Source organism: Polyodon spathula, chromosome 6, assembly GCF_017654505.1.
Source record: "Polyodon spathula isolate WHYD16114869_AA chromosome 6, ASM1765450v1, whole genome shotgun sequence".
NCBI classification, from domain to species: domain Eukaryota; kingdom Metazoa; phylum Chordata; class Actinopteri; order Acipenseriformes; family Polyodontidae; genus Polyodon; species Polyodon spathula.
Genome location: NC_054539.1, coordinates 18,934,253 through 18,955,819, shown reverse-complemented (window position 1 = coordinate 18,955,819; position 21,567 = coordinate 18,934,253). Strand labels below are relative to the sequence as shown.

The 21,567-nt window shown below is 38.8% G+C and overlaps 1 protein-coding gene across 17 annotated transcripts in view; it reads left to right on the top strand.

The window, feature by feature from the left end:
• The window catches only part of syne1a (spectrin repeat containing, nuclear envelope 1a), a 182,778-nt gene that overhangs the window by 133,976 nt on the left and 27,235 nt on the right, over positions 1 to 21,567 (top strand). For all 17 annotated transcript variants that reach the window (XM_041252397.1, XM_041252410.1, XM_041252413.1 and 14 more), the window contains 29 exons: positions 13 to 144; positions 235 to 390; positions 570 to 779; positions 1,304 to 1,405; positions 1,755 to 1,874; positions 2,281 to 2,481; positions 4,746 to 4,919; positions 5,251 to 5,382; positions 5,741 to 5,937; positions 6,310 to 6,442; positions 6,859 to 7,041; positions 7,437 to 7,586; positions 7,753 to 7,929; positions 8,270 to 8,425; positions 8,735 to 8,890; positions 9,173 to 9,343; positions 10,045 to 10,178; positions 10,708 to 10,912; positions 11,550 to 11,732; positions 12,070 to 12,216; positions 12,388 to 12,542; positions 12,698 to 12,845; positions 13,280 to 13,374; positions 13,693 to 13,927; positions 14,495 to 14,689; positions 16,317 to 16,442; positions 17,443 to 17,598; positions 19,745 to 19,903; positions 20,438 to 20,604. In XM_041252397.1, the coding sequence (XP_041108331.1) occupies positions 13 to 144; positions 235 to 390; positions 570 to 779; positions 1,304 to 1,405; positions 1,755 to 1,874; positions 2,281 to 2,481; positions 4,746 to 4,919; positions 5,251 to 5,382; positions 5,741 to 5,937; positions 6,310 to 6,442; positions 6,859 to 7,041; positions 7,437 to 7,586; positions 7,753 to 7,929; positions 8,270 to 8,425; positions 8,735 to 8,890; positions 9,173 to 9,343; positions 10,045 to 10,178; positions 10,708 to 10,912; positions 11,550 to 11,732; positions 12,070 to 12,216; positions 12,388 to 12,542; positions 12,698 to 12,845; positions 13,280 to 13,374; positions 13,693 to 13,927; positions 14,495 to 14,689; positions 16,317 to 16,442; positions 17,443 to 17,598; positions 19,745 to 19,903; positions 20,438 to 20,604 (4,655 nt within the window). The remainder of the gene's footprint in view (positions 1 to 12; positions 145 to 234; positions 391 to 569; positions 780 to 1,303; positions 1,406 to 1,754; positions 1,875 to 2,280; positions 2,482 to 4,745; positions 4,920 to 5,250; positions 5,383 to 5,740; positions 5,938 to 6,309; positions 6,443 to 6,858; positions 7,042 to 7,436; positions 7,587 to 7,752; positions 7,930 to 8,269; positions 8,426 to 8,734; positions 8,891 to 9,172; positions 9,344 to 10,044; positions 10,179 to 10,707; positions 10,913 to 11,549; positions 11,733 to 12,069; positions 12,217 to 12,387; positions 12,543 to 12,697; positions 12,846 to 13,279; positions 13,375 to 13,692; positions 13,928 to 14,494; positions 14,690 to 16,316; positions 16,443 to 17,442; positions 17,599 to 19,744; positions 19,904 to 20,437; positions 20,605 to 21,567) is intronic.

Sequence of the window (21,567 nt, the reverse complement as noted above, 5' to 3'; positions counted from 1 at the left end):
CTGTTTGAACAGGTCTATAGCAGAGCCATCAGAGTCTCTTCCACAGCACCTCTGTTCAAAGGAGAACTTCCACTGCAGGATAAGTCATCCGTTAGGACTTTATTTAGCAGTTTCAAGCAGGCCTTTGAAGACGTCTCCTCTCAGGTACAGTGACGTTTATTGATTTATTTATTTACTGTAGAATTTTTGGAGCAGATGTCTGTGATGTGTTTGTGTGTATTGATCTGCCCCCAGGCTGGAGGTATGGAGAAGCAAGGCCTTGACTTGGAGCAGAGACTGTATAGCGCTGTCTGTGCCTCGTCCAGCTGGCTGGATGGGGTTGAAAACAGCCTGTTTGCTGGCCCCGCGCTCCTTGCTGAAGATGCAGAAACCCAACTCTGTAACCAAGAAGTAAGTGAAACATGTATTTATGTATGTGTCAATGTAGATATTTGATTATTAATGCTTTTTTGTGGCTAATTTAGCCAAGACAGCTGATAGGTGCTTGTCAATGATAAAAAAAAAAAAAAAAAAAAAAACAGGTAGTCTGTCCTGAGCACTGTGTTTGGTGTTTTTTCTTCTTGCGGCAGGTTCTTGGTGAGGATATTAGAGAAGTGACAGAAGATGTGGACAAGAACAGGGACCTATTTCTGCAAGCGGCTCAGCAGTGCAGGGAGAACCAGGATGTGATTGATGAGACCCTGTGCTGTCTGCAGGAGCGGCTTGGTGCCCTTGACTCAGTGGTGAACCAGCGCTGTGAGCACATGAAGACCAGGCTCCAGGAACTCACACAGTTTCAGGCAAGGCAGTGTTACCACTACCTTATCACGAAACATGGGGCCCCCACCAATCTTTAGAGAATGTTTTATGAGTGTTTTATAAAGATAATGAGAATAAGCGAATGAACCATCTCTAAAACTGTTTTTAATGAACTACGAGCTTGAAAAAATAAAAATGTGATTTGAAAAAAAAGGTTCCTTAACAAAACATTTCTTACAACGGTCCTTAAAGTTTTGTGAATAGGGCCCATATGTTCCTTTGATTGTCCACTGTATATAATATTATACAGTTGTCAGGCATCATAGAAAAAAAGATACACTGTATTTTGGGGTTATAGTATGTTTTGGTTAAAGTATGTTTTCTCTGTACACTGTAAAAAACATATACACATGTTTTTACTCTTACTATTAATCAGCTGACTTTTGCCATATTCACTCAATTATTTAGTTAATGTAATTATTCTGTTATAATGTGCTGAAGAAACTTGCAGTAATAATACCTTGAGCTTGTGCAACTGAATTGCAATTTTTTTATCCTGATGCAGGCTGAACTGAAGATGCTGTTTACTGCCCTGGCTGACAGTAAATACCTAATTCTCCACAAACTGGCTGAGGCAATGGAGCGACCTGCTGCAAAGCAAATGGAGGTAAAAAAAAAAGTGATATTCATTCCTGTTCCACATCTACTTGCAGTAAGAATGGTATTGTTTATAAGGTTTTTTGTATTAAATGTAGTGATATCTGTTGTTTTGTGCTCAGGCATGTGTGCATATTTAGCTATATAGCTAACTCAGAGCAAAAGATAACCTAGCATTAAATGCCATTTGCAGTTTTTTTTCCCCACCAATATACATTTTACTTTGCCAGGCTTTTGATCTGCAATTCAAGTCATGTTCACCAACCAGATGATGATGATGATGATGATGATTATTATTATTTGTGAATCAGGCCCTACTTATGAATTGAATGGTTAAAACAGTCAAAATTGTTTTACAGGCAATTCTAGAGTCAGAAGAGAGCCTGAAAGAATTTGAACAAAAAATCAACGAGTTGAAAACCCACGGACAAGAGCTGCAACCAGACCAGCCTGCCATTCAAGAACTCCTGAAACTTCAGGTCGCTAACATGTTCTAGCAAGGAGACATGCTTCTCCTATTGTTTTGTGGTTACAATGTAAACCAGGGATGTGCAAAAAAGTGCAATAAAATGTCCTCCTTTAACAATTATTTATCTCCACTTCTGGTGGATTTTTACCACATCATTTTAATAGATTTAAAGTGAAATATATTTTATCATTTCTGTGTATCATTTCTGTTACATTGATAGGTCTATTAAACATTCATATAGTGATTGTAATTGAGTTGTGGTTTCTTTCTTTGCATTGTACAGTACACAGTGCCACCCAAAGGGAAGTTACATTGTGAAATGTAAACTGTTAAAACTCAGCAGGTTAGAGACCACCAGCAAAATATATGAATAGCTTTTGATTGTAATCATTATGTGTGTGTTGTGTTGGGTACAGGACACCTATGAGGAGCTGGTGTTGACAGTTGGCTCACGCCGCAGTGGGCTGAACCAAAGCTTGGCTCTGAAAGGCCAGTATGAGCGAGCCCTGCAGGACCTGGCCGACCTGGTAGACACCGCACAGGACAAGACAGCTGCCGACCAAAAAACAATAGCAAGCTCCAAAGAGGAAGTGCAGAACCTTCTGGACAAGCACAAGGTAGTTCGTCCACAAAGTTAAACAGCCAATTGCAAATGCCGAGGAAATGTAAGAAAAGAGGTCAAGTAAAGAAACATTTTGGGCCAGATTTATCTGTACTCCAGTTTGCAGTTTGCAAAGGAAAGTCGAGCAGCATGCATGCCAATGTTTGGAAACTGTTTAGCGGGACGCTCGTCTCCGGGGGGGGGGGGGGGGGGGGGGGGGGGGGCATACGCATCATACACATAGGAGGAGTCATACGCAAAAATCATTTGTTATATAATAGACATATCCCTCACAACTTGACACGACAGTAAAAATAGACATAATGAAGCTTTCTTACCTTTGTATAAGTTAGTGATCAGCAGATGTGTCAGCCGCACGAAGAGCACAGCATGTGGTTTTCACTAAATGTATTGTGCAAAATAAATGATTTTTTTTTTCTATGGGTAAATATTGGGACTTTCTTCCCATGTATCGGGATGCGGACATTTGCTAGGAAGTGGGGACTGTTCCGACAATATACGGACTGTTGGCATGTATGGAACAGTATTGCAAAACTATAACAATCAGCTGAGAAGGTTCATTTAAAGAGCAAGTAGCGAGATTCTGAAACATATAGCGTAATATGTCCTCATATGTTACTACAAATGTTTAAATTACGTACCTGCAATTTTTCTTTTCGTTGTCAAAATCCTGACAAGATTTTACACTTAGAAATTTAAACTCTCTCTCAAAGTTATTTTCAAGATGGCTGCTTAGTAGACTTGGGTTTGAGATCAGAGGTGTGTCCTCTCTCTGATCACTGACAAGAGGCAATTTTTTTTTCCTACCCTTAATCCTGAAGCTTCTTTGGGGCGTGTCTCTTCAGGAATACTGGCAGTGATCAGAGAGAGGAGACATATCTGATCTCAAACCCGTGCTCTATGCAGACATCTTGAAAATACCTTTGAGAGAGAGAGTTTAAATGTATAAGTGTAAAAACTCAGGATGTTAACAACAAACAGAAAAGTTGCAGGTATGTTATTTAAATAGTTGTAGCAACACATGGGGATGTAAAACGCTATGCTTTTCAGAACCCTGCTTCTTAATCTTTAAGGAGGTTCAATTGTATCACTAAGGCGTCTTTACCAGTTTTGTAACGGTGACAGTTTTAGTTTTCATTTACAAATGGTGCAAAATTCATTATGGTGTAAAGACCTTGATACAGTCAATCAATCAATTAATCTTTATTTTAAAATGAGCATCAAAAGAAACTTATCACTATTATAACAAATTTATTTTCAGAAAAAAAGGTATATAAATCATGGACATTGACAAAATGTTTTTTTGGTTTCTTTTTAATCACTCAATCATTCATCTTTGACTATGACTGAAGCATATGCACTTAATCACCTAATTAGTGAGACAGCTGATTGGACACTGGATATGGAGTGATTTAATCTGTTGAATTGCAAGCTTAAATAAAAGCGATAAAGAAAATCACAGAAAATAAAACAATATGCCATGTCTGTCGAGAGCAGCACCTTCGTGCAATCAGCATGTTGGAGGCTGGACTAGGGCAGCGTACTGTGGCTCGCCGTCTTGGTTGCTCACAGCCTTCAATTTCAAACCTGGCAAGACGGTATAACCAGAAACATGCTGTCAATGACAGGCCACGAACTGGGAGACCAAGAGTCACAGCACCTGTCCAAGATCGACAGATCATTTTGCAGCATCTTCGTGATATTAATTGTTAATCAGCATGATAAAAAGTCATTGAACCTGCTCTAAAACAGAGTGTCATTTTTCAATCACATCTAGTGAATTTTATCGAAATATAAGTGATACGTCTTTTGATGCTCCCATATAAGTGATAAGTTTATTTTGATGCTCAGTATATATAGCCTTTCATAGTGGACCACCATCACAAAGCTCTTTACAAGATAGTGAGGAGCAATGCATAATATATTAAATACAATGAAATGCAGGGCATAGTAGATTAAATACAAACAGTAAAAAACAATGCAAATACATTAAATCCAGGCCCTTTGTCCTACACCAATGAAGACATTAGCCAAAACAATGGCTAGACAAAATAAAGGGAAGCTAACTGTAGATGACTTGGTGTGCAGACAGTATGTAAAAAAAAAAAAAAAAAAAAAAGAAACGGATAGTACTTTGTGTTTTTAGATGTATTTATGTAACATTTAATGGGTTTCATGTACTGTAGATATGCTACACTTACCATACTTACACAAACATATAGGTAAATATAACATTTCTTCACTTGTGATTTTCCTTAGGAATTTTTCCAGGGGTTGGAATCCCACATGATCCTGACCGAAACATTCTTCCGAAAAATCTGCAGTTTTGCATTACCAAGAGAGTGTCAGTCTCACGATGAGATAATGGCACAGGCAGCAACAGTGCTGAAGCAGGCCCACAAAAGAGGTGTGGAGCTGGAGTACATTCTCGAGGTAAGTGTTTCCATGGTTAACTGTGTTACTAGACCTTGAATCCAACAAGAACGAACAAAAAATGTATGGTACAGCACCTGTGTAATAAAAAATAAATAAGATTAAAAAAAAATTAATAAATGAAGCATATGAAACTGAAACTCAGTAACTGGTCACAATAACTACAGTATTGAAATGGTGGCTAAGAAAAGGTAGATAGGTAGGTTATCTATATGCCTTATAAATAAATACTTTCAAGCTGTTGTTAAGAGGAGTGTCAACTAAGTAAGCCTAACAACCAGGAAACTTAATCATGCAGTTTCAAAATAACCCTTTGCTGCTTGTTTTGTAGACATGGACCAATCTGGAAGAAGACTATCAATCCCTGTACAGACAACTGGAGGCAGTAGAGAGCAGCATCCCCAGTGTGGGGCTGGTGGAAGAGACTGAGGAAAGGCTCACAGAAAGAATTGCACTTTATCAGGTATGTCTGTGTCGATTAACCAGTGAATCCTAGCCATGACCTGAAGAGATCCATCCAGTATACCCAACCAGAAAATACCTTGTGTTAGGTTTTCACTGAGCCCTAATCAAAACCTCCTGGCTAACTGGCTGTTCATGTCACTGATGTTGCTGTTGTACCCAGCTCTCCAAAATAGTTACATAACCAGCATAACTACTGCATGAAAGACACTTTCAATCACTGTTGATAAAGTTGGGGGCAAAAATCCCAATACATTTTTGTAATTAGTTTGCATTAAGGCGTTTTAAAATTGCTTTGTGCATATAACCTAACCTACTGTGGTGTTATTGATGAACCCTATTATTGGTTCTGTTAACAGCGACTGAAGGCGAGCTTGACAGAACGCCAGCACCAGCTGTACCAGGTGCTGGATGACGGGAAGAGGCTCCTGATATCTGTCTGCTGTTCAGATCTGGAAAACCAGCTCACTCAACTGGGAGAGCACTGGCTCAACACCACCACCAGAGTCAACAAGGAGCTCCAAAGGCTGGACACCATACTGGAACACTGGACAAGGTCTGAGTCCATATTATTTTAGTAAGCAATTGCTGATGCTGTGTGGAAAATTACAGTAACTGCACTACTGTTTGTTAAAATTATTTCAGTCTTTTTATTTTTTTTTTTATAAATTCCAGTGATAGACTATCTGAATATTCTGCATCCCAGTCCTCACTGTACTTACATACTTTTACCCAGACTGTTACAGCATATTGTTTGATTGTTTATATACTGCTGATGTCCAACAGAGATAAACCCTGCTAGGAGGTGGTCCTTACCAGCTGTGTAATTATATTTGAAGGAAGAACATAACGCAAAATATTTCTGTGTCCCTGCCATGATATTTTTTTAGATATCTATGGGTTCAAGTTTGTTGTCTGTGCTGCACAGGTACCAAAATGAATCTGCTGAGCTGGGTCAGTGGCTCCAAACTGCACTTGATCGCCTGGAGTTCTGGTCCACACAGTCAGTGACTGTTCTACAAGAGCTGGAGACCGTCAGTGACCATCTCAATGCATTCCTGGTGAGTGGGTTTCAACGTAGTGCGTACAATTGGGTCTTATTTAACCCAGCTCATTAAATCAGAGCTCAGAGTGTCGTGCCAGGGTTGGTTCGCATCAACATATCACCCCCTTGTGTTTAGAGGGAGCAATTGGTGCAGTGCTCAACCTATGAGACTGCTATTATTAGAGATTATAATTTGGCATGTTGTGTTATTGAAGTTATCCAAGATTGATTTGTGGCTCACTAGCAATTAAGCATTACATGACTATGATGCTTTTCATGCAGCATGAGAGTTTTTGAGTTATTCTGAGGGTATATGGAGGCTGTCCGTTTTTACAGCCATGACGTGTATCTATGTATGTATGTCGTTCACTTTCATTGTTTTATTATATTTTCTAGTGGTACTTTAGTCATGTCCCATTCTTTCTCTTGCAGGAATTCTCTAAAGAAGTGGATGCCAAGTCCTCTCTGAAGTCTTCCGTGGTGAGCATAGGGAACCAGCTGCTGCATCTGAAGAAGGTGGACACGGCAGGGCTGCGCTCAGGACTGGCTCAGACTGACAATCAGTGGGTTGAACTGCTCACACGCATCCCGGTGGTGCAGGAGAAACTACACCAGGTACAGATATACACTACAGACACTGAGCCATACTCTGTACTAACACCTCCAATCACAAATGCTGTAAGGCTGTTTGATGCATTTCACCAATATGGGTAGAATGTGATTGCACTGTAATAGATTCATGCATATATAGTGCATTCAACCAAATAAGCAAAAGCCTGTCCTTAGTCTTGCTACTCATAAGACAGAATACTTTAGATAAACTAGTTTGTGACCCAGTTCAAAACAATACCATCCATTTGTATCAATAACAATACCATTTATATTAGGTAGCCATTCACAACTAGAGTGGGAATCCATTAAGTGTCCTAGTGTAATCGAAGAGCACAGGCAAAGGTGTACAGTCTGTGCCCTATTGTTTAAATGGTGTTCTATTTTAATTGTTTTGGCAGCTCCAAATGGAGAAGCTGCCTTCTCGCCACGCTATCACAGAACTGATGAGTTGGATCACACTGATGGAAAATATCATTGAAGAAGATGAAGAGAGGATCAAAGGTGTAGTTGGATCACAGGGCATACAAGAATACCTGCAAAAATATAAGGTACCTGCATATAGAAAATTCTCTTGTGATCTGTATGACAAAAAAAATAGTGCATTGACTGTCTGTGGAAACCACTGGCTTCTTTAAATGAAGTCGGCATAGGACATCACAGTGAATTTGATTGTTTGTTCCATAACTGTATATTAAATAGCATTCTCTTTTCTAGGGTTTTAAGATTGATGTGAACTGTAAACAGCTGACTGTGGATTTTGTGAACCAGTCAGTCCTTCAGATCAGCAGCCAGGATGTGGAAAGCAAGCGCAGTGATAAGACAGATTTTGCAGAAAGGCTTGGCGCAATGAACAGGCGATGGCAGATCTTACAGAGCCTCATAACTGAGAAGGTAGTCTAAAGCATGTATTCACAACCGGGACACTAGTTGAGTTTTAATCTAGAACATACCTGGAGAAACGGGTTATTATTGTTAAAGTTCTGATGCCACCTTTGAATGTAAACGTTAAACTCTAGTTTCTACTTTCACCTGAAGAAGAAACTTATGAGATCTTAAAAGCTTGTGATTAATTATTGTTTAGCTAGTGCAATAAAAGGTTTCACCTTCCTTCTGTTTATATACACGTTAAAAGTAATAAACTTGGGCAAGAGAATAGATCTTTAACACTGTTTCATGTTGTTTATTCTCGCTAATGCATATCTGTCCCTTTTGTCCTCTTGGAACTGATCAGATCCAGCTGCTAGATGGCTTACTAGGCTCTTGGCTGGATTACGAGAGCAGTGTGCAGAGCTTAAAGACCTGGTTTAGTGCCCAGCAAGAAAGGCTGAAGAAGCAATATAGGATTGAAGATCGGGCTTCTGTTCAGAATGCCTTGAAAGATTGCCAGGTATGGGACTCTGCATTCCTACTACATCTGCAGTGCCACTTATAATAGTAAAATCAGCTCATTTTGAAAGATTGATCGAAACTTAGAAATGCATATTGTCATACTGTACCCTAAGGACCATATGCACATTAGTGGATTTATGCCACAGTGGTGAGATTTGTGTTATATAAGCTGATTCACTACTTTCTGTTTGATCAAACATGTCTTATCATCTCAGTATTACAAATGTTATAACATCAATATTCAATTTGCAAAGTGACCCTAGGTAGTTCGATAGGTACTTACTGCTGGTTTATCCCTTTCTGACAGGAACTGGAGGACGTGATTAATGTGAAGGAAAGGGACATTGAGAAAGTGGAGGAGCGTGGATGCTCTCTGATACAGAATAAGAAAGATGAAGCATGTGCCGTGGTCATGGAGACACTCCAGGGACTCAACCACAGCTGGGCTAACCTGGACCACCTGGTATTATTATTATTATTATTATTAGTAGTAGTAGTAGTAGTATCCTAGACATTTGCAATTTTAAATGTATCATTTTGCTTATTTAACACAGTTGGGATTAAAAATGTGATATACTAATTATTTTATTTAGTGCTTCTAATGGGTATAATAATTCAATGTTTTAGCAAAACCATGTGAGGCTGCATGTTCAGTCCTGGTTTCTGATTACAATACAGACCTCCATCTACACTTGAAAGTTTGACATGAAGCCAACAGTTCATCTCTTTTAAACAACATTTTTAGATTGGGCAGCTGAAGACTAGTCTGAAGTCAGTGCTGGATCAGTGGAACGTGTACAAGAAGGCCTCAGAGGAGATCAATGGGTACCTGATGGAAGGGAGGTACTCCCTGTCTCGCTTCCGCCTGCTGACTGGCTCTCTAGAGGCAGTCAAAGTGCAGGTGGACAACCTTCAGGTACAAGCATGGCAACATCCACCAAATACAGCTTCATCAATAATAAAACACCAACTTGCAAAACGTATTGGGAAATACTGGAGGCTTTCTTTGTCAACTGATTATATCAAGACTGACATCTATATATATATATATATATATATATATTATATATATTATATATATATATATATATAGATATATCTATTATCTATTATCTATTATCTATAAATCTAGTATTATAGACTTATCTATTTATTTAACATTATGTAATGAAAGAAACAAAAAAATGATATCGCAAAAGTCTACCGGAAGCCATAATAGTAGTACAGGATTTCATGTTAGATTTTGTAATGTCATATTTTTCCATGTTTGTCATTTTTCTGTTAAGTGTATGGAAAACTACACTGGTATGTAATTCAATGTTAAAGTAACACTATTAGTTAATTCTATAGGGTGATGCTAATCTGTATAATAGCACCTTGGAAATGAACATTCATTGCAACAGTAGTTTAACGGCACTAAAACTGTGACTACAATTCCGATAAACATTGTATGTAAATGGTAGTACTAAAATACCATATTGTAATTAATTTCAATGCATTTCAAAGGCAGTTCTGTTTCATATGGGTTCATCGAGTCCTAACATATCATGTAGATGGACTGACATTTATCTGATCTGATATTGAAAAACGATGTGTCTGTTGTCTCGGATACTGCAGAATCTTCAGGATGAACTGGAAAAGCAGGAAAGCAGCCTAAGGAAGTTTGGCGCAGTGACCCACCAGCTGCTGAAGGACTGTCACCCGTCTGTTTCAGACACTCTCAACAGTGCATTGAAGGATGTGAACATGAGGTGAGCACAAAGCTGTCACAACTGTTTTCTAGTCAAGTACAAACAAGCATGTCTAGCAATTCAGAAGCTAGGAGCAAGGCATCAGTTGGGTATTTGTTTAAAATAAACCTCTGAATAGCTGAAAAAGATCAAATGAAAAAGAAACAAACTGTAATAGGTATTGGCAAAATGACTTGCTTGTAGTTTTAATGCCAAGGAATGTCCTGGAGATATAATGTAATACCCATTTAAACTTCATGGGTGTGTGCTCCTATGTAAGGCTCTTTACTGGTAACTTATATTTAAATTTGAAAGAGGTGCAAATAAATATAACATTTTCATTGAATTTACTATCCTTCTGAGGTGCTGCATGCAGTTATTCTAATGTAAATTTTACACAGTGAATATTTTAATGGCCCAGTTTAAAAGTCAATGATTTACAATTTACAATCATTCATACACACAAACGACATGAATAATAAGAAATTATAAAGTGTAAGGCCATTTGTTTTTTTGGCAGCTGCTCATGCCTGTGGTTGTTTTTCCTTAGATGGAACTGTCTGCTTGAGGAGATAGTGGAGCAACTTCACTCTAGCAAGGCCCTGCTTCATCTCTGGCAGAGATACAAGGAGTATTACAGCCAGTGCTCCTCTGCGGTGCTGCGTCAAGAGGAACACACAAACGAGCTGCTGAAAACAGCCACCAGCAAGGACATCGCAGACAACGAGGTCTCCGCCTGGATTCAGGACTGCAGTGTGAGTTTCCAGTAATGCTAGATATATACTTTTTGCTTATATAAATCGTATAAATTTTCGTAGAATAAGGTTAAAAATTACTTTTTAGAAAAAGGGATTCATAATTTATTTGCTTTTTGTGAAGAGACCCTTCTTCTCTCCGCATGGCTGCAGTACATGGACCATATGGAATAAGTGTGATAATGTGGAGATAGTGTGCAGCCTTTCTGGAGCCCATGTTTAAGATAGTATTATCAAGAACGATTCTCTCTAATTTTGTTAAAAATTAAATAAATTAAAAAGTAAATAAGGACAACCTTGCAATGTCTCTTTCTCTGACTCCCTCCAGAATTCTTTCAATACTCAGATACCTCAGTTGCCATTTAATGGGTAATCTTTCCTGCCCCAGTGTTATTTTTTGCATAACATTTTAATATAAGATATCCACTTCTTTCAATTGAACCAGTGCTTTTCACGGTAGATAAAAATGGGTAAACTATTTAAACATTAAATAAATGACTAATAATAATAATAATAATAATAATAATAATAATAATAATAATAATAATAATAATAATAATAATAATAATGATAATGGTGATGATGATGATGATGTGGTGCAGTGTTTTACCCTGTGCTGCAATGTGATTGGCTGCAGGACTTGCTGAGGGCCCAGAAGGCAGTGCAGGACTCCCTGTTTGTGCTTCATGAGCTTGGGGAGCAGCTCCACCAGCAGGTCGACTCCTCAGCAGTGGCAGCCATTCAGTCAGACCGCATCTCCATGAGCCAGCGCCTGAAAGTGCTGGAGCAGGCTCTCACCAGACAGCAGGGAATACTACAGGTATGAGCTCTACCCCCGAAGAGAAGAGCGTGAACTCTAGACAAGGCGGTATAGCAAAACATTCACGGTAGAATTGTGTAGTATCAGGGTGTTTTACAGTAAATGGTGTATTGCAGTAAAATATGTTCCTTATTTGTATTGTGCTGTACAGATGCACTGGTAAATACCTACCATTCTACTAAAATAAAGATTGGGAATATTCTTTTATTGATGTGTCCGGTGTTCACTATATCTAGTAAAATATCTCTATGTAAATCAAGTCAGTTTAAAAAGGTTACTGTAGATATGTTTATATCTATCTAAAGTGAACTAATCTGTGCTTCTGTGTGTTGGGCAGGCTGGAGTTCAGGACTATGAGACCTTCAGCAGGCAGCTGGAATACCTGGAGGGGTGGATTGTGGAGGCAGAGGATGTTCTGAAAGGGCAGGACCCCAACCGCTCATCTGATCTCTCCATCATTCAGAACAGGATGGAGGAACTGAAGGTATAAACGTTTAAAAACCTGGCCGTTTGCATTTGCCCCATGGAGGCATCTGCCACTGGGTACTGTAAAACCTTGTGTCAGTAACATAGTATGGCCGTGCTCCTTACAGCTAAAAGAAAACAGTATACAAAGATATGTACAAATATTATTGTTAAATTGGATTTCTTTCAGAGGCAGATGCTGATGTTTAGCAGCATGGCCCCTGACCTGGAGCATTTGAACGAACTTGGATACAGGTTACCTCTGAACGACAAGGAGATCAAAGGCATGCAAACCCTCAACAGGAACTGGTCTGCGATCTCTTCCCAGACCACTGAGCGATTCAGGTAAGGAAGCCCAGAAGGAAACATTCCTGAGTGTCCTTCTGTTAGGGTTATTAACTGGAAAGATGAAAGATTCCCAGAACATGACGAGAGAAAGGTTTAGTTTTTTTCTGCTTCTTGTCACATGTCTTTAAAGCTATACCTCTCCCTGCCCACAGCAAGCTCCAAGCATTCCTGCTACAGCACCAGACATTCCTGGAGAAGTGTGAGACGTGGATGGAGTTCCTGGTGCAGACGGAAGAGAAACTTGCAGTGGAGATTTCGGGCAACTACCAGAGCCTGCTGGAGCAGCAGAGAGCACATGAGGTGAAGAGGAGATTAGCGAACCCAACATGTCTAAGCCCTTTCATCCCTGTGGAAAATGCAGTCCCATGCCAATGCAACACATAAACCCTGCCAACTTTCCTTCCACAACTCACAGGCTGTAGGTCCCCAGGCTCGAATGTCAACTCACGCCCTACTGCCTTTACAGAGTGAGCCACTAGGGGCCCAGCTAGTGAGCTATATGAGAAGACAGCTAGTGCCTAACCAAGCTTCCTATTCACTTCCCAATTTTCCTAATAAACAGTGTTAACAATTAACCTATTAAACATAAAATAAATTGGTTGAGAATAGAACAGCTGGGAGTTAACCTCATTTGCACAATTTCTATATTTAACAGATCCAGTCCCCAGGTGGCACTGGAGCACAGCATAAAGAAAATATTCTACTGTTCTCTTATCTATATTCTATTCCTGCAGTTGTTCCAGGCCGAGATGTTTAGTCGGCAACAGATCCTGCACTCTATCATCACTGACGGACAGCACCTCCTGGAACAGGGGCAAGTGGATGACAGGTAAAATACTTCTTATACTATCAGAAAATCATATAAAGTGTTATAAAGCATAGTCAAATCATAGCAAGTGCATTATATAACCACATAAAAACCATGATATGTGCCAAAAACAACCAAGCAGTCACTAAGGGGAGATTTTGAGTCATTATAAATTGACTGATGAACTGCCACATTTGTGGTACTGTTTTAGTTCCATTAGGTGTGAAAAGATGTTTACTAACTCAAAAGGGGAACACTTGAATAAATAGCCCCGAATGTTTTAAATGATATACAGATGTCTTGATAGATGAGAGCTTTCGTTTTGTCTGTTTTGTTCAGGGACGAGTTTAACCTGAAGCTGGCCCTGCTGAGTAACCAGTGGCAAGGTGTGATCCGCCGGGCACAGCAGAGGAGGGGGATCATCGACAGCCTGATCCGCCAGTGGCAGCGCTACAGGGAGATGGCAGAGAAGCTGCGCAAGTGGCTGGTTGAGGTGTCACATCAGGGAGGGGGTGAGCGGGACGGAGTGCCAGTACCACTGCAGCAGGCCAGGGCAATGCTGGACGAGGTTCAGGTAAACGGCAGTACCCCATTGCTGGCTTCTGTTTAACCTTCTTGCACTTTATGTTTCATTTATAACCTGTGTGGATGTGACATGGGAAAGCATATCAGTGTTGCATAGGTTTTAGAGCTAACTGTTCAACCTACTATATATTATTGTAATATATGCACATACACATACTGTATGTCTCTTTTTTTTTCATTTGCTTATATTTGTGCATTACAGTTTTAAAAGTTTTAATTTCTTACATAGTCATATATTTAATATTTTATGTTCACCTGACTCCAGAAAAATCTATAATAAATTAGTAATAAGTTTATATGCAGAACCCAATGCTAATATGGTCCCCTGCTAAGCAGAAGCAACAATAGCAAATAATATACCCATAAATTAATATTAATCAGTGTGGATGATATAAAGTTTAAGATGGACTTGTACAAATACAGATATTAATAGTGGAGGAGCATTAAGCTATAATTATTACTTTTTTTTCTTTTGTTTATTCCTATTTGATAAAAATGTAAAACCTACCTGCATTTCCAGAAACTGACAGGGTCCTAACGTTGTGGTGTTTTGTAGCTGAAAGAGAAGGTCCTCCAGCGGCAGCAGGGCAGCTACGTCCTGACGGTGGAGGCTGGGAAGCTGCTGCTGGTGTCAGCAGACAGTGAAGCGGAGGCAGCGCTGCAGGCCGAGCTCACTGAGATCCAGGAGCGCTGGAAAGCAGCCCACATCCACCTGGACGAGCACAAGAGAGAGCTGGCAGCCTTACTCAGGGTAGGTTATCTAAACCCTGAAAAATGTTTTTACCAAAGTCTTTTTAAAAGTCATTTTTAAAAACTAAACCCATTTTTTTTGTAACATTATTTTATGTGACGTCTTCAATAAAAAAATAAAGTCAGCCACTATTTCAGTGTTATTATGGAGGCTGTTTTTAAGGTAACCCAGTGTGGTGTTGTGCACATTGTAAACTTTTTATATTACATACTGTGGATCTTTTCCATCACATGTTATTTTGCAGGTCTTTTTGTTTATATATATATATATATATATATATATATATATATATATATATATATATATATATATATATATGTGATTATGATTGAAGAGATAAATTTGCAGTCCACATGAAAAAGTGTCAAATTAGCATTGATAGGCTCTTAGAGTCAAAAGGACTTGATCTACTAAATAATCAGAGACCAGACATTCATTGTTAATTCCCCTGGCACAACTGTAGGTGATGCTTTTGGAGATGTGGCTTTAATTAGAGCACACATTATAAACCAAAAAGGGCTGGATTACTAACACCTGGATTATTAACCAGTGTAAATCCTTTTCTCCTGCATTCACATCCAAACAGTCTGTACCTGCCTGGTTATTATCAATGTACCCCTACCCCCACCCCCCCATTATAGCAGTTTGGTTAACTGCAGAATAACTATCTACCTTTACCGTGGTACCAAAGCCATACCCCTCACACACAAGCCTCATTGAAGTACTTTTCTGACTATTCCCATACCTGCATGCTGAGTTTCCATGGTGAATAGTTTTCTTTCCCACAAAGATTTAGGAGCGGTGGCCTATGAACCCTGTGCTGCTCATTTCATTGAGCTTGTGTCAGCGCTGTGCAGCATTCAGTGCCAACTTCTTGTAGTATCAGGCATCAGGCTGAATGCTAATTTCTGTCTTTATATGCTAATCCCTTTTGGAATATATGCTAAATATGTGAGTGTATGTTACCACTCCTTATAAAGCCATTTTTACACATAATGTGTCATTCAGTTTCAAGATATAGCACTTTTGTGTACTTTAAGTACAGGTAAAAAACAAAAAAAATAACATGAAGGACAATAGGCAGATTTCCATTGAAGTGAGGTCCTAAACCAGACAATTGATGTATATCATACATGGTGGATAACATACAGTAGTAGGTCAGTAGGGTTGAACTTGATGAATCTTTTTTTAACTATTCCAAGCAGCTTCTAAAGAATACAGTTTAATAAGTACTAATACTCCTTTATGCCTTTACATTTAAAGCTATCACTTGGCTATATGGTACAGTGATAATATGTTTTGGCTTCTTCATTTGCTTGTTACAAGTAATGTGCCCTGAAAGCAAACTCTGAAGAGCTGTGTATTGTGCTGCTGGCTTCCTGCTAAAGTATTTATTGCTGAGTCCTACATATTCTCTCCGAGCAACCTTTTGAAGCAGCAGCAAGACAGCTTTAGATATATATCTTGCTGCCGCACTGCCTCATGAATACTAGATACAGAATCTGGGTGGACTCAGTGAGAAATATTGAGGTAAGCCTTTGCTTCTAGTGTTGGGACTGAAAGTGCACATTTTAAGCTGGGATGCGGTGGAAGTCATGCTAACAGTGGCTGTTTGCTGTGTTGTTAGGACTGGGAGAGATGTGAGAATGGGATCGGAGACTCGCAGGAGAAGCTGAGAGCCTTCAAGAGGAAGCTTTCCCAGCCCCTGCCAGACCACCACGATGAGCTGCACACTGAACAGATCCGCTGCAAGGTAAAGCTAAGTGTCATTCATTGCAGTTTTCTTTCTTTCTTTATTTATTTTTTTTCTAATGAATTAACAGCAGATTTTATGGTTAAAAACATGTCCCCTTAAAGCCCTCAAGATATTGTTATTTTTTGTTCTAATAACTTAAACATAGTGGCACTGGGTTGTTAAATATAGTAGTCATGCTATTATTTTCCAAAGAATTTCAGCGTTTATTATCTGTAACACAATGAGTTTGTGTAAATAGTGATTAAGCATGACACTTATGAGAGTAGTTTTGGTGTTGTCTAGGCACTCACAGTACAAAGTCCCCCAGGGTATGCTTATAAGAAAGAATATTTTTGCCTATGTGTCTGAAAAATTGTGTTTCAGTGTCTAGTGACCTAGATTGAGTCCAGTAGATGTAATGCCAATGGCTAGAAAACCAAACAAGATGGATATAATGCTTCTTGTATCTTTGCCAGTCCACTGAGTCACCAAGCTTTTTCCCATTCCTCAGCAGTATAAAAAAAAAAAAAAAACATTTTACAGAGGTAGCCTTAGGCAATGTTGCATAATCATGTTGTGCTTGTTCTCAGTTTGTGACTGTCAAGTATAATAAAATAATTGTGTTTAACACAGCATGCTGGGTCAAAAAATGAAGTTGAGGCTGTATTTATTTATATGCTAGTATATGTATAGTGAGTAATCGAGTCATATAGGATTGTTTTTATACTGCAAGGGGAAAATTTGGAAAACCGTAAAATTAGCTACTTTAGATATGTTAGAAAAGTAAAAGTACTTATTTTAGGTCTGGTATTTCAATTGCATGTATGATTATATGTATTTTTATTTTAATAGCAAGTTAACATATACAAGAAACAATTTACCACCTGCAGACTTTGCCAAATTGTATTTTACACTTGACAGAGTTGTTTTAAAAAAGGCAGCAGTAAAAATACCAGATGGAAGTATGTTTAGCATATTTATAACTTGCTGTTGTTTGTTTCTTGTTTTGTGTATGTAGGAGTTAGAGAACACCTATGACGGCTGGACGGAGGACCTCGCTCACCTCTCCCTGCTGAAGGAGTCCCTGTCAAGCAATATCAGTGCTGATGACCTGTCAGTGCTACAGGAGCGCATTGAGCTGCTGCACAGACAGTGGGAGGAGCTCTGCCATCAGGTAACATCAGGGCTTGCGAAGCATGCCATTGAAAGATGTTTTCTAGCGCAATTTCAGCCAGCAGCACAATGTAAAATGGCAAGGTAAACTCACTAGCCTAGACAAAATGTATTAATTAAATCCAAAATGGCTGTATTCCATCCCCCATGTGTTTTGACTTGAGGTTGGGTATGTCTTACCTGCAAATACTTGCAAAAACTTATGCTAAAGCAACCCAAACACAAAAAAGCATTTGAACCAGAGATATTTACAAAATTTGAACTCAAATGTCCATAGCACCCAGCAGTTGGCATAAGCTTTGCAAACCATTAGAAAAAAATCTGTTGGCATTTGTATAAACCACAAGACATGTCTTCAGTATATTCTGTAACAATATGAAAATTCTAGTCAACAGAACTTTGCAGTTTTCTATAGAATGGTGCAGTCTATAGAATTTTAAAGTTTATATATTTTTAAAGATTTGTATAGCTTTTTCTGGTCTTATGTATATAAAACCTACAATATTCTGAAAAATTAACGGGTTTGGTAATTTAACCAGTTATAAACAAACTGATCAACTGTAAGATATAAATAGTGGTGGAAAATAAATCTTTATGCAAATAAATGTAAGCTTGTAAGAGCAACACTATTTTGGTTATACATGATGTGAGTGACTCCGGTAAACCACAGGAAGCCTGCAGATACTTTGTTACTGTGAAAGGATCAGAGCAGGTACAAGCATCCCTAGGTACAACATCCTCTCTTCACACACAATAAGTCAAAAAAACAAAAACCTGCAGTACCCGTTCCGGCCTGAGTCCAGGCAGCACTAGGGATCCCACTTCTGGACACCACGTGTGACAGGGATGGCAGAGTGGTGACGTCGGGCCAGAAGCAGGAACAAAAACAAAGGAAAAATACTGCGGTGCGAAGGCGCTGTGGTGCCGTTTATTTTCAAACCATAAATAAAATAAAAGGTTGAAACAAAAACATACTGCTCACAAACAAAAACACACTGCCCACAGAGCAAAATAAAAGTTTTAACTAAAAAAACACAAACACAAAATGAATAGGTCAGGCTGGGTGAATTGCTGTCACTGGCCCTATTCCTTTAGTTTCACTTTCGGTTTCCCCCTTATTTGCTCTGGTTCGCTCCACTGAAGCAGCAGGCTTTTATGCAGGTGACCATCTCCCAATTCACAGTAAATTAAACAATTATTTAATAGGGAGATGGCCACCTTCTGCACAAGGTTTTTTAATTGTGGATGGGGCTTCCCATCCACACTAACAAACAAAAACACCCATGGTTCTTCACTGTCATATTTAATAAAATAATAACAAAAAGCATCGCTTTCACTGTCATGTGCATAATAAATAATAATAATAATAATAATAATAATAATAATAATAATAATAATAATAATAATAATAAAACAAATATACTTTATAGGAGCAGGGCTTTACACTGTCCCATTCTTCTGAACAGGGCTCCTGGCCCTGTTACAGGCTTCATATTTATAGGGGAACAAAACAAACATAAATGATCATGATTTTCATTTATATGTTGTGCCACTGTTTGCTTGTCATCTCTGCATTTGTTATGCTTTTTCATCCTAGTCACTACCATAAATCTTAATGCTGAACTAACATTATCTATACTCAGTAGAATACATTCTTATACAAACAGCAGCTGTTAAGTTTAATAAAATGGTTCAGCTTCTGGAACATGCTGCCAGCTGTGATTAGGTAATGTGCTAACTCTAACATGCACTTCCAAATCTTGGGGGTTGTGTTGATCCATGTTGTGTTTTATTCTTGTTTTTATTAAAAAGTATATAAATAAAAACAATTTAAACTGGCCTTTAGTACTGTATAAATAAGTTCAATATTATATATATATATACACACTAAACATAGTAGTGAGTCATGCATGCATTTTTATTGAACATGAAATACTAAGGTAAATGTACTCGCAGACGTAAAAGTAGCAATCATTTAATACATTTGGATTCACAAAGTACTTGACATGCGTCAACACACTGGGTGGAGTGAAATTACCCATGGGTAATGTGTTTATGTGGAACTGTACATTTTGTACTGAGTTGTGAGTACTGGTGCATGGAGCTGACTGTATCTGATCCTGTCTTGTGTGCTTTGTCTGCTCCAGCTCTCCTTACGCAGGCAACAAGTGAGTGAGAAGCTGAACGAGTGGGGGGTGTTCAATGAGAAGAACAAGGAACTGTGCGAGTGGCTGACTCAGATGGAGAGCAAGGTTTCTCAAAATGGAGACATCAGCATTGAGGAGATGATCGAAAAACTCAGGAAGGTAACCAAAGCGTGCCCTGTCACACTCCTTTCCCTGTCATTTCCCACTGCATTGCTTTAGGATTTACGCTGCAAGTATATATCCCTTAAGTTTAGTATAATGGATTTAGTCATATTAACCAATTTTGACAAGTTCTGTGATAGCATGAGATGTCTGTTTTCATAATTTCACTGCATTTGAATCTCCCGCTATTACATTTAAAAGAAAGATTTTTGTGTTTTGTATTTGTATTTTACAAAATCTGAAAAAAAGCAATTGTTTTCTCTGCTCCCGTTTATAAACACAACATCAAATGTTTAGAAGAGGGTGGATTTGATGACGTTACCAAAAAGGGCAGAACTCCAAAACTACTGGAGCCATTTAACAGATTTAACTGAAAATAAAAGTATCTTTAAGTGGTTATGAACAATACAGATATAATATATATATTTTTTTATTTCTGTACAGTATATTTATTTAGAGTGTCCTGCCTGTAAAAAAAAATGGAACTTAATAACAAGCTTTGCCCCTAAGCATTTCTTGCTTGTCCTGCAGGACTATCAAGAGGAGATCTCTGTGGCCCAGGAAAACAAGATCCAGCTGCAGCAGATGGGTGAGAGGCTTGCTACGGCCAGCCATGAGAGCAAAGCAGCTGAGATTGAGTACAAACTCAGCAAGGTCAATGACCGCTGGCAGCATCTTCTGGACCTCATTGGAGCCAGGTGAGAATGCAGGCTCTCTAGGAATATAACCAATGTATGCCAGCTTGTCTCTAAAACATACATTTTTGGATTCTGGTTCGGCCGCTAAGCACATTAATCAGGGCAGGAGGTTGTAGGGAGAGTGCAAATATTATCATAATCTATGGAAAGAGAGTAGAGACCTCTCTCCTCTATGGGCTCAACCAAAGCTCCAGAGTGATATTTGGGTGTTCTTGGTTGTTTTATTCCTTAAAATAATTAGTGATAAAAAACTTTATAAACAAAGAAAGACCAAAGCGCATGTCTTGTAATAGCTATAATTACAGCCCACACATAATGGACTTTTAATGAATTGTATTAGCTCAGTAAACACTGTAGTTATTGCTTAGGTAGGTTCCTTACATAAAGGAAACAGTGCTGCAATCCTGGGTTGTTGAGGTGTAGTACAATACAAAGTATCTTTAATACCTTGCCACATCATAGGATTCCTCAGTGCATTACCAATTTGGGATTTTTTTAATTCACTGACAGATCCTAAATTCTATACAAAATTTACACTGATGAAGGCTCTAGCTGAAATATTTGTCTATGACACAAAGCAGCTTGGTAAGGCAACCTCCTGGTAGAGGAAGGACTGGAGCAGCTGCAGGCACCTCCAGCTGAAACTGGTTTAGCAGTGTTCCCCCTGTCTGACCTACCCATTCAGAGGAAACCCATCAAACCAATATAATTAGGATTTAGACACCTGACATATTCTCGTCATTATTATTTCAGCTGCAGAGCATGGCCATACTGGCATGCCACTGGCAGAAAATACCTCCCACTTTCTCCTGTTTGTTTTTGGAGGACTTCAGGTGGCAAAATAGGTGAAGACAGGAATTAAACATGCGATTCCCAAGGCACTGGAGATTTTATTGGATGGCTTAACAGTAGAACCTATCATAGACGACCCTGTAAGATATGATACTCTCTATTAACCAATAG